The 11,719-nt window shown below is 42.3% G+C and overlaps 1 protein-coding gene and 1 long non-coding RNA gene across 2 annotated transcripts; one reads left to right on the top strand and one right to left on the bottom strand.

Moving 5' to 3' along the window:
• Positions 1 to 132: 132 nt before the first annotated feature.
• Positions 133 to 11,116, top strand: efemp2a (EGF containing fibulin extracellular matrix protein 2a). The gene is made up of 11 exons (XM_018660267.2): positions 133 to 282; positions 4,089 to 4,347; positions 4,976 to 5,024; positions 5,177 to 5,365; positions 5,886 to 6,008; positions 6,100 to 6,216; positions 7,406 to 7,525; positions 7,616 to 7,735; positions 7,898 to 8,024; positions 8,655 to 8,850; positions 10,194 to 11,116. Exons 2-11 carry the CDS (start codon positions 4,246 to 4,248, stop codon positions 10,353 to 10,355), a joined length of 1,305 nt encoding a protein of 434 aa, XP_018515783.1. The 5' UTR covers positions 133 to 282; positions 4,089 to 4,245; the 3' UTR covers positions 10,356 to 11,116.
• LOC108872538 (uncharacterized) lies at positions 168 to 6,179 on the bottom strand. The gene is made up of 3 exons (XR_001959235.2): positions 6,073 to 6,179; positions 413 to 590; positions 168 to 301 (listed from the first exon to the last, which is right to left on the bottom strand). It is a non-coding gene; the product is annotated as an uncharacterized LOC108872538 (long non-coding RNA).
• Positions 11,117 to 11,719: the final 603 nt, after the last annotated feature.

The following is an 11,719-nucleotide window of genomic DNA, read 5'->3' on the forward strand; positions in this document are numbered from 1 at the left end:
CTGTCCCTCTCTCTCTCTCCCCTCTCTGTCTCTTGCCCTCGCTCTCTCTCTCTCTCTCTCTGCCTCTCCCTTTCCCTTGCTCTCTCTCTTTCTCCCTCCCTTTGCATGTGTTCAGCTGCTCCAGCTGTCGGTCTCCCCACTCACTCTCTCAGGGTCATACAGGCAGGAGTTTAAGGGACCACTTCTGTACGCCAACTCAGCCGGGACGAGCGCAGCCAGCAGGAGGACACACTGGTCAGAGCAACACTGAGGGACGGAAGACCCACCGGAAAAGATCCATCTGTGAGTTTTTCCTCCATTTCTACAATGTCTCATACGAATGTAAGAAGAGGTTTGTGTCAAACAGAGAACTGTTGGATGACTTTATCATGTTTATGAGTTTTTACTGAGAAGTAACGGAGGTGAGATGTACCTCTTACCCACTTTTCTGGTACAGGCCATACACGTCACAGCTGCACCACTGCTCTGCTGTCTGCTCTGCTCTGCTCTGCTCTGCTCTGCTCTCCCCGCTACACTTGGCTCCTCACAAGAGCCAAGATAATGTGGCCCACAGTCTGTGTAGTTCGTTTCTTGGCTCTGTGCTCCAAAGACTGTAATAGGGGGGTAGACAGGAAGAGAGGCAATGACTCACAGGGCATGTATTATTGTACAGTATGTTGCAAAATTCTTCCACCTCATCCCTCTTGTTCAACTGTTAAAGTCAGTGTCACAATCTCAGTTTTGTTAGCTACTCGGGGGGGGAAGCTACAGTCAAATGATTTGGGTGAAGTTCTACGTCAGTTTTTTGAGAGAAAGCAGCCGCCTCTATCGAACAAGAGGAGCAGGTGCCAGCATCAAACACACACAGAAATAACCTCGAAACGTGGAGGACATCTCAGACAGTGTAGATTGCTGCCTTACTACTATCTGACAGTTTATTTTATCACTGTTTATACAGTATACTCCTAATAGCTAACATGTGACAGCACCACCATCCCTGTAATGACTCAAGTGGGAATATAAAAGCAACAGGAAGGAGTGCTGTTCCCATAAGAGCAGCCATCATCTCATGCCACATTGTCTGCATACAGTATGCTAATATATCACAGCCCCTTAACACTCTTTACAGAGGGAGTCAGAGTGGCATGACTCCTGGGACAACAAAACGGCTCAGGAGGGATTTGTTGCAGTTACAGTGTGTGAAATTCTCCTGCAGGCCGCTATCCATCACTGCCTGTGGAGACTCTCAGAACAGGAGTTAGGCTGTGTGTGCAGGCAGAGACCCCCTGATTGCGGATTTGCGGGTTGACCACCACAGCGGTAACAGAGCGCAGCTGGAGCGCACCGGGCCACCGTGTTCTCAGGCTGCTCCACGCACAACCGAGCAGAACAACACAAAGATAGCTATGTATACACTACAAGACCCGGTGACCATCCGGCAATTTGCACTCTCTCCCTCAGTGCGTGTGTGTGTGTGTGTGTGGTCCAACTGTGTGTTTTTCTGGTCCCCATGCGGTCATTTTTATAAGCCGCCTAATATTTTGCTTGTTAAATTGTGCTGACTGTGTGAATTTAAAAATGGGTCAGCCTGCTGTTACTGAGGCCAAGCCAAGCTCCAAATGGTAATTATTTTCTCTTATCATGAGATGTGAAGTGAATACAGTACACAACAGATGCTTTTTGAGGCATGAACTGCATCTGCTGCAAATAATTAAATACATTATCGATTCATTTATTATTTTTTGATATCTGGATTAATCATTTGGTCTATAAAATGTCAGGAAATAGTGACAATATCTTAAAATCCAAGGTGACATGGATTGTTTTGTCCAAACAACAGTCTGAAATCTAAATACTTACAGTTTACTATCATAGAAACAAGCAAATTGGGACCAAAAAAATGACTTAGTTACACCAGTTACACGATCATCAGAATTGCTTCTGATTAATTTTCTGTTGATCAGCCAATTGATTAATTGATTTTGCTTAGTAATTACATTTGATTATAATCATTTTTTTCAGTACAGGTAATGTGAACATGTCAACAGGTGTTACAGTGAACTTGTGTCTCTGTCAGTGGTCGTTCAAACCCAGACGATAAACGTCTGCACCACCTTCTCTGACATCCTCCTTCTCAATGAGGAGAGATGAGAGGTTGGGGGGTTGGGGGGTGGCAGCACTGGCGGGGGGTTTGGCACCAGCTGTCCTCTTATGAGAACCATGGGGGGTTTCCCAGAACCTGATACTCTGGGAACCACTGCCGTGGCAGGGCATCCCAGCTGAGAACTGGCGCCCACATCCTTGCCACGGGCATTCCAGAGGTCCACCGCCACTTGGTCTCCAGCGGCAGCAGGGCAACACCCATGCATCCCCGCTGCCCACACTGAGTAGCCAGTGAGTGACTGGACCCTGGACTGATGGTCAGTTTGTTTTTGGGTCACATTCTTGCTGGTTGTAAATGGCTACGCGGCCAGTTCAGACAGGTCACGTATTGCGGTTGTCTGATTGCATGGTGGTATGCGTTACCGTCACTCACACAGGGTGAAGGCATGTTTTGCTGCGTTTCACCACACAAAGGTCACGAATGGCCTGTGATGTCATCCACCGGGTATTTGACGGGGGCCACGTCACCCTGCGGACTTCTGTTTGTCTCGACATGAAATACAACAATAAGCAATGCCTGTAAATGTGACCTCTGGAGTTTATATCAGAGCGTGTGTTTGTGCACGTAGACAGGCAGTGATTATAACTTTCCTGTCATGTATTTAAACTGGAGCTCACTGACTTTGCAAACAACACTTTCTCAGAATGTTTTTTTTTTATTCCTTCAATTGCCCTTTTTTTGTCTATGGGAGCTGGAATAGGTGATTTGTTTATGTTTAACGTCAGCTGAAACACTTATAGCTTCTCTCCAGAAACATTAACTGAAGGATGGTTGTGTCTCTGCCGGGAGAAAAGCCAAGTCCATCAGAGCACTCAGCAAATATAATGCCCTATAAGTCTGCCTCAGAATACTCTACACTCAACAGAACATTGCAGAAAAAACCAGTGGTGGTGGAAGTACACAGACCCTCAAGTAAATGTAGCAAAGCCTCAATGTCAAAATACATATAATTAAACATTTAAATAAATATAATTAAAAGTATGAGTGAAAGTAAGTATTAGCAGAATGTACTTAAAGTATCCTAAGTAAAACTTTATGCCTAATTTCAGTGTTAAATTATGCAGATCCCAACATCCTTTAATCGTATGTGCACAAGATAATATTTTGTGTGCTCAAGCTATGATCTTGTAAAACATTTTTCAGGACTTCAGTGGTGTCTGTTAATTTTGTTGCAGGACAAGTTACAGCTTTGTCATTCTTCTTGCTGACCTCATGTAAATACCAGCAGAGCTTTGCACAACTCCCACCTGAGCAGCTCCAATCAGCCTCTAAACTGGAAACACCTCTGTGGGCACAAAGGGCCTTTCATCCATAATAATACATCATATTTTATAAGTTAATCACATGTTTTAGAGGCTGAAGCAGCTAAGCAGGAGATGCTGTTGTAAAATATGCAAGTAATAGTCAGGATTTATGTGTGCTCCCACCAACACCGCTCTGATGCACAGTAAACTGAACCTCTGGAGGCAGCACACGGCGAGACTATCATTCCAGTGAACTTGTAGTCTGCCAGTCTGCAGACACAGAGGGCTTTCTGTGAGCAGCTAATATGAAAAGTATTTCTATGATGTTGACTTTGTTATTTTCAGATGAAGGATGGAGGTACGTCACAATGTTTATGTTTTTACCTGGCAGACTGATTCATGCCATTTATTCTCGCTGCGATCAAGGGGGAACTGTTCAGTTGACAAACAGTGAACAGAGTCCAAGAAACTCACTGTTTGTGTTCTGACTGACTACTTAGAAATTGGCTCAGATGTGTTTTTTTTCCTTTTTTTGCCTCGAGTTGATTTATCCATTTCAGCTGTGGGAACAGCTTACAGCACTAGTGTGTTTTGAGACTGAACCATTTTGTGATTTCTAATGTTGTCTTTTTCCACTTCTCTCTCTCTCTCTCTCTCTCTCTCTCTCTCTCTCTCTCTCTCTCTCTCTCTCTGAAAAACAGATACCACTTCCTGGCTGCTCTGTACATCACAAAGTCTCGTCTTCAAGGCACTGCTACCTGTCTGACAAGCTGTGTGTGTGTGTGTGCGTGTGTGCGTGCTTGTGTGTTTGTGTGCATGTTGTACGTGTGTTCCTGTCCCACCAATTAATGCATTAGTATGCAGGGTGTTTGTGTGTCAAACTTGTGCGTGTGCATATGTGTGTCTGTGCTCCTCCGCAGTGCTATTTCACAGCCGCCTACAGAAAGTGACACCTACACGGTAAGGATGGATGAATCTCTCTCCCTCTTACTCCTTTCTTTTCTTTTGCATCTTCTCTTTTATTATATCTCACACTTGTCGGTTAATATTACAGCTTTTTTTGTGTTAAAATACTGGCCTCAAATCCTTTCTCTTAGCGCCTCTTTTTTAATTACTGCTCCTTCTTCTTCTTTAATATGCCACAGCAGTTTTTCCACTTCCAACATTTTATAGTAGCACTAGCTGGGGGTAATTTTAGTTTAATTCCATGTTTCTACAGGCCTCTCTTTTTCTTTCCATGCGGCTCACAGCAATATATTTTTTTCCCAGAATGATAATGACCCTTTTTCCAAACAGTGGCCTGACATTTTTTGTTTTTGAAGTGACATTTGGCTTAAGGAAAACAGTTTAAAATGTCATATTTCCTTTTAACAGCAGCAGACTTCTTGTCTTTTTGGCCTGGCGCTCCTGCATGAACTCAGAGGAAACAAGTTCCTCTGTCCTCCTGCTTCTTTTTTCTTGTCCCACTAAGGGGGGAATTTATTATGTATTATGAATATATTATGCAACTTCATGGCTCAGAGGGGCTGTTCACATCTTTCTTTCCACCATTTTCTCACACTCTTCTTCTCTTTGCTGCTTCTTGTAGGAATGCACAGATGGGTATCACTGGGACCCTCAGACTGAACACTGCAAAGGTAAAACTCTCTTCTACCAGCAGTTATTCCACTTCAGTTCTCACATACAATAACAGCTTTGATTGTCCTCTTGCTCTCTAAACCCTGTCCTGTCTTTGTTGTCTGTACGTCACGCTCGGTAATTAAATATCTGTCTCTCCTCCTCCCGTCAGACATAAACGAGTGCGAGACCATTCCAGATGCCTGCAAAGGGGAAATGAAGTGCTTCAACCACTACGGAGGGTACCTGTGCCTCCCTCGCTCTGCGTCAGTCATCCCAGCTCCAGAGCCTGCCAACACGCCCCCAGAGACCTTTAACCCCTGCCCTCTGGGCTACGAGCCGCAGGGAGACAGCTGCGTGGGTGGGTGTCTGGTTTGTGGGTCTTGGGGGTTAGAGGTGGACAGGTGGCAACAGGATGAGTGATCATTAAGCGTGTGCGTGTGATTGTGTAAATTTATTGTCAGTGGCCACAGACTGTGAGAGACAGGTGGCCGTAGCAGGTGTTGGGAATGGAGGCAGTGCGTTGGTGCAATCTGCGTGGGTGTGAGTGAGTATGAGTCCACAGGGGGCAGACAGACAGTGTAGGAATGTGGAAGATTTCACACGAAGACAGCTGCTGTGTTTTAAGAACCGAGAAACCTACTTGTGCTGGAGGATGGCGAGGTGTTCATCTGGGTCTGCATGAGACAGCAAAACATGATTCAACATGATGTGATACTCTCAGCTGTCGGGTGCAAATGAGGCGAATTGAGTCGCCACCGTCTGCCCTCTAAACAATCAGCAGCGTGTCGGTCAGTCAGGCTGAATGATGCTGTGTTTGCTCATAACAACCACAGACATTTGACATGCGTGTCCCTGTTTCCCCTCACCCACAAACACAGATGTTGATGAGTGTGAGCGAGACGAACACGACTGCCAGCCCAGTCAGCAGTGTATCAACACACTGGGTGCCTTCACCTGCCAGTGTCCGGATGGTTACCGCAAGGTTGGCACAGAGTGCATTGGTGAGATAATCTGAATTGATCATTTAACTAGTATAGCTAAGTAGATTTAAACATGACAACTTACCACATGACTCTTATTTCTCTCTGTCAGACATCGATGAGTGCAGGTACAGATACTGCCAACATCGCTGTGTCAACGTCCCTGGTTCCTTCTCTTGTCAGTGTGAACCTGGTTTCCAGTTGGCAGGAAACAACCGATCTTGCATTGGTGAGTGATGCAATTATTAAAACTAGAAGTACAATAATGTAAAGCTACTCCACTACAATTCCTGCATTCATAATCTCACTTGTAAAAGTGTGAAAGTAACATTAAACTGTAAAGTATCAAAAATAGAGCACTCGTTATCCCACAGAGCAGCTCCTGCCAGAGTAATATTAATAGCATTATTATCACTGATACATTATCATGTCAGAAGCAATGTAATGTTGCTTTTAGTCAAACTAGAGTACATACAGTATATACTTTTCTATAAACTTATTAGGGCTGCAACAAACAATTATTTTCATTAACAAGTTTATTTTTCATAAATCATTTCAGCTCTAAAACTTTAATCTTAAGCTTAATTTGAAAACTAACTAGTAACTAATATTTTAAGTACAATAAGTACATTATTTTCCTCCAAAATGTAGTGAAGTTCAAGTATAACAATAGCAGAAAATGGAGACTGTAAAGTACAATTACCTCAAAATGTACTTGAGTAAATGTACTTAGTTTAAGATGTATGAACTGTGTCAGTGATCATCTTTTTATAAGGATGTTTTTTTCATTCTAATATTCTAATTTAATTATATAGCTACTATCTCACAAAGGTCAGATGTTGTTCTACTCCTGAAAATCTGCATCATTAAATATTCATGACTAAATTTGTAGCAATTAAAATGAAAGATTCTGAATTATTTATTGACGGTTTAACACTCAAATACTCAGTTCATCTGCTTCATCAGTTGTGGTTTGATCACATTTGATTGACAGAGGCCTGGCAGCCTTTAACGACAACCCCACCACTGTCATTACATATTGACTTAATATTGATGTAATATTGATTTAATATAGCTAAATTCTAATTGGTGTACAGAGGCACAGGACATGACCTCACTTTAAACCAGTCTCTCGTGGTGAGGAAACCAAAAGTGTTTCAACTCTGGCAGAGAACAGCTCATGTTGGACTCACAGTAACAAGCTGATTGAGAAAATATGTTTTCATTGACTTTTAAATTTATTTGGAGCTTTCATTCTGATTTCTGCCTTCAGTTTTTGATCCAGAACCTATAAAAGTTTTTGGGTTGTGTGTGTGTACTTTTCAGTGTGTTGTCCCACAAAAATGACTAAAACTTAATGCAGCATTTAAAGTTCACATCCACAGTGTACTATAAAATCTTAACTGACCTTCTTTCAGATGTGAATGAATGTGACATGGGTGCCCCCTGCTCTCAGAGGTGTTACAACACATACGGTACCTTCCTCTGTCGCTGTGACCAGGGCTACGAGCTGGGGCCCGATGGCTTCGCCTGTAACGGTAAGAGACCCTCTCTGTCTGTCTTTCTCTATCTGTCTGCCTGTCTTTAATGGCGAACACTTAATAAAACCTGAACTCGCAACTTGACAGACATCGACGAGTGCAGCTACTCCAGTTACCTGTGCCAATACCAGTGTGTGAATGAACCAGGGAAGTTCTCCTGTGTGTGCCCTGAAGGATACCAGCTGCTGGGAACCAGACTGTGCCAGGGTAAGCACACCCGCCTCCACTTCCTACCAAAACTAACACCTTCCTCTCTGTGTGCTCTCAGAGTCACAAATGCTGCACTGAGTCAATACTTCACTCTTTGATGGCAGCTCTCTTCTTGTGTCTCGTCCCGTTTGGTCAAACATCAATATTTTTCCTCTGCAGATATAAATGAATGTGAAACAGGTGAACATCAGTGCACTGAGACGCAAACGTGTGTGAACATCCACGGACGATACCAGTGCGTGGACGCCAACCGATGCCAAGAACCATATGTCCAAGTGTCTGACAAGTGAGTGATACCTGGTGAAAGCCAAAGTGTGTTCATACACAAACCCACACTTTTCACACACACCTTTTCCCAATTACTCAACTATGTGCTTGGCCCTCGGCTCAGAATATAATCAGCCCCTGTATTGAGTATGGCTCAACCTGCAAGATTACCCCAATTACTTTTTCCACATACAAGTCCAACTTTGCAACCTTTTCTTTTGAACGTGGCCCAGTACAATAAGAAAACTATTACGGTTGTGAACAAGTGTTGGATTGGTAACAGGTGTGGGTCACTATTAACATATCCCAGATGATTTGGTAGTATAAAATGTGTCTTAGAAAAACAGGAGGGAAAAATGGCTACTGTTCAATATTTGTTTAGATTTTAGAAAAAGTTTCCTCTTAGTCATATTACTCCCTCTGCTGGCTGATTTATGAACTACTGTTGATGTTTCAGAGATTCAGAGTTAACATTTCTCGTTGTAAAGTCAATTAAACGACCGCAGAACAACATACAAGACACAAAATGGTGCACAGATACTACAAAATAATGCAAAACAATTGCAAACAGGCACAAAATTATAACATAGACACACAAATAATCACAGAGATGCAAATCACCAACTTTCTTTCCATTGTGTGCGTCCAGCCGCTGCGTGTGCCCCGTCAGCAAGCCCGCCTGTCGAGATCTGCCTTTCTCCATCGTCCACCGCTACATGACCATCACCTCAGAGCGCTCCGTCCCCTCCGACATCTTCCAGATTCAAGCCACCAGCGTCTCTCCGGGGGCTTACAACACCTTCCGCATCCGCTCCGGTGACGAGAACGGAGACTTCTACATCAGGGTGAGAACTGTTACAGTGCAGAGCATGAGAAAGAGTTTCTTCTACCAACAGCAGTCAACATATTGACTTATCAAAGCTGAGAAAGTGAAAAAGCACAGGTGTGAAAAGCCTATTAAATGGATTTGAGGAGTCAGACTGCATTAAACTGCTACTTAATTACCTAAAAAACTGACTAAACTGACACTAAACTGAGCTTTAGTGTCACATGATGGTTATAAATACTGTCAGGTACTTTTCCAGCAGTCAGTGAATATAGATTGTTGGTGTTTATACTTCACAGTTTTTCAACCCAGACCTTATTTATTATTTAAACAATTGCTCAACTTTCTATATGTTTTCTGATTTTACCACATGCTTCCTTTAACTTAAAATTCTCTACATCTGTACACCTACATCTATGATAGAAGCAGGAATTAGTGTAAAATAAAGTTGATTTAAACATCACAGAAAGATAAAGTTGTGACTTTTCTAAATTGGAGGAAGAGACAGAGACCAACAGTACCAATGTAAACCAAGATTTACCAGAGTTAACATTAGAGCAGTTTCCAATAAAGATTTGGCCAAAGTCCAGAACTTTAACCTGTAAGTGAGGCGTTGAAGGAGAGAGTTGAGGGGAAGATGCTGTGTGATTTGAAAGGGACAGCTATTGTAGTAGTTATTGTAGTTTTGCCCACTAATCAACAGTTGCAGCAGCAGCAGATATACATATTTTAGATTCACTGTGACTTACACTTAACAAGGATACAATTACCTCTGATGTGCATCACAAATAAACATCCATAACACCACTTAGAAATGATAAAAACATGCTCATAATCAGTCCAGAACCAGTAGTACAGTACAGAAACAGAAACAGGAACTATTGATGGATAATGAACTCGGAGTACTTCATCTTCGAAAATATAAACAAATAAAGGCAAAAAACAACTCAGGTAGTAGCCCACAGGGTAACTGAATCTATAAAAAATTAGACTTCTTTTTTCTTGTGAGGTTAAAGCTGTTGATATAAATGACTTTAATAAATAGTCTACAGTTGAATCAGCACCTATTTAAAGTAGTATTTAATGCAGGGCTGTTGTTGTTGTTGTACCTATAAAAGCTGTGTGTAAATAATGGTGAGTGACATGAATATGTTGTGGCTGGCAAACAGGGAACTTGTCCTTTATTCTAAAACAATATTGCTAATAATGATACATTTCATATTTAAGGCATATTTTTCTGGATGCTCAAACATGCTTTAAATGTGCTCATTGGTGTAGAAATTACAAAACTCACCCACACACAGTTGACAGTTGCCTCCTCTGTACAAATGTACTTAGTTCTATTTGTTTTGTCTCCTCCAGCAAATCAATAATATCAGTGCCATGCTGGTGCTGGCCCGCGCTGTGTCTGGGCCCAGGGAGTACACGTTGGACCTGGAGATGGTGTCAGTTAACCCTCTGCTCAGCTACCACGGCAGCTCCGCCCTCAGACTCTCCATCTACGTCGGGCCGTACACCTTTTAAAGAGGAAGAAGAAGAAGACTGGAGGGACACAGAGAAAAGATGTAGAGGAAGAGTTGGGAGAAGCACGGATGCACAAAGAGGAAAAAGAAGCTGTAAAAAGAGGTGGTCGATGCAGTTCAACCAGTCACTGTGATGTTACACTCTTAGCTTTTTGTACTTAGTTGTCCAAAGAAAGCCACACATTTCTGTCAGCCCACCATATTATGTGTAAAAATATGCATACAGTACCGTACAAATAAATACAAATACATGTAGCAGTAATGCCTCACAGGCAAATAACAGCCTTAAAATAATTAGTCCAGTCAAATTTGTTCCTTCGTGTTTAATCTGTCATATGTTTAATGTTATTTTTTACTTTACACCTGTCTGACAGCATCACTCTGTGGTCAGTGTGTATAAAAAGGGATTTTTTTTCCTTCAAATCTGTATGACATGTTTTCTGTCTGCCGTCAGGTGGAGTGATTCACACCCAGCGTCACTAGATTAATCTGTTTCTGCCAGTTTACAACCTTATCTCCAGCTCCACTCTGTTTGTCACTTTATTCTTGACGGCCTCCATTCCCTGTTGACAGACGTGATTCAGTAACCACTCAGATCAGACCTCAGCATCCACGCTCCTCCTTCACCCTCCACTGTTCATTCCTATGTTCGAGCTCTCCGCAACTGCCATTTGTTGGATTGTCACGTTGCTGATCGTGTTGTACTATGTTTTTGTTTTTTTTTGTCTAAGATTTGAACCCAATTAAAACAATATACCATTACATCTCTTTCTTTTAGCTCTTTTTATTCTGCTGCACCCATCCCTTCAGCTAAAACTATTTGTTCATTGGTCGATCAACAGAAATCTAACTGACAATTATTTTATTTTTATTTTATTTTATAGTTCCAGCTTCTCCAATGTGAGGATTTGCTGCTTTTCTCTGTTTAGTCGCTTCCCCTGATCTCTTCCAGGGGATCAACCAGGACTGTCTCCCATGACGCCATTTCCTAATGTACCTTTAAGCTGCCTTTAAATCATACTTCAACCCAACACACGGAGCAGATACTCTGTGCTGTGACCTGGCCTTAAATCTACACTGTATCTATTTAGGCCAATAACCAGGAAGAACTGACTTGATAAGCAGCGGTGGCTCACTCATTGGCCACCAGTGGTATTAGAAACGTTTCCACACCAGTCTCAGACGTAATGCATCCTTTAAACTGTGCTTAAAACCTAAGCAAACAACTGTAGTTCAACCACTATTACTGTTTCTAACTTCACTAATATTACGAATATCCACAAGTTAGCAGCGCCACTGTTACAACTGTTTCCTGAATCCTGTCTTACCAAAAGAAAAGGATACGGTTTCAATATGAAACTGAGT

This window comes from Lates calcarifer, linkage group LG8, assembly GCF_001640805.2.
Source record: "Lates calcarifer isolate ASB-BC8 linkage group LG8, TLL_Latcal_v3, whole genome shotgun sequence".
Lineage (NCBI taxonomy): Eukaryota > Metazoa > Chordata > Actinopteri > Centropomidae > Lates > Lates calcarifer.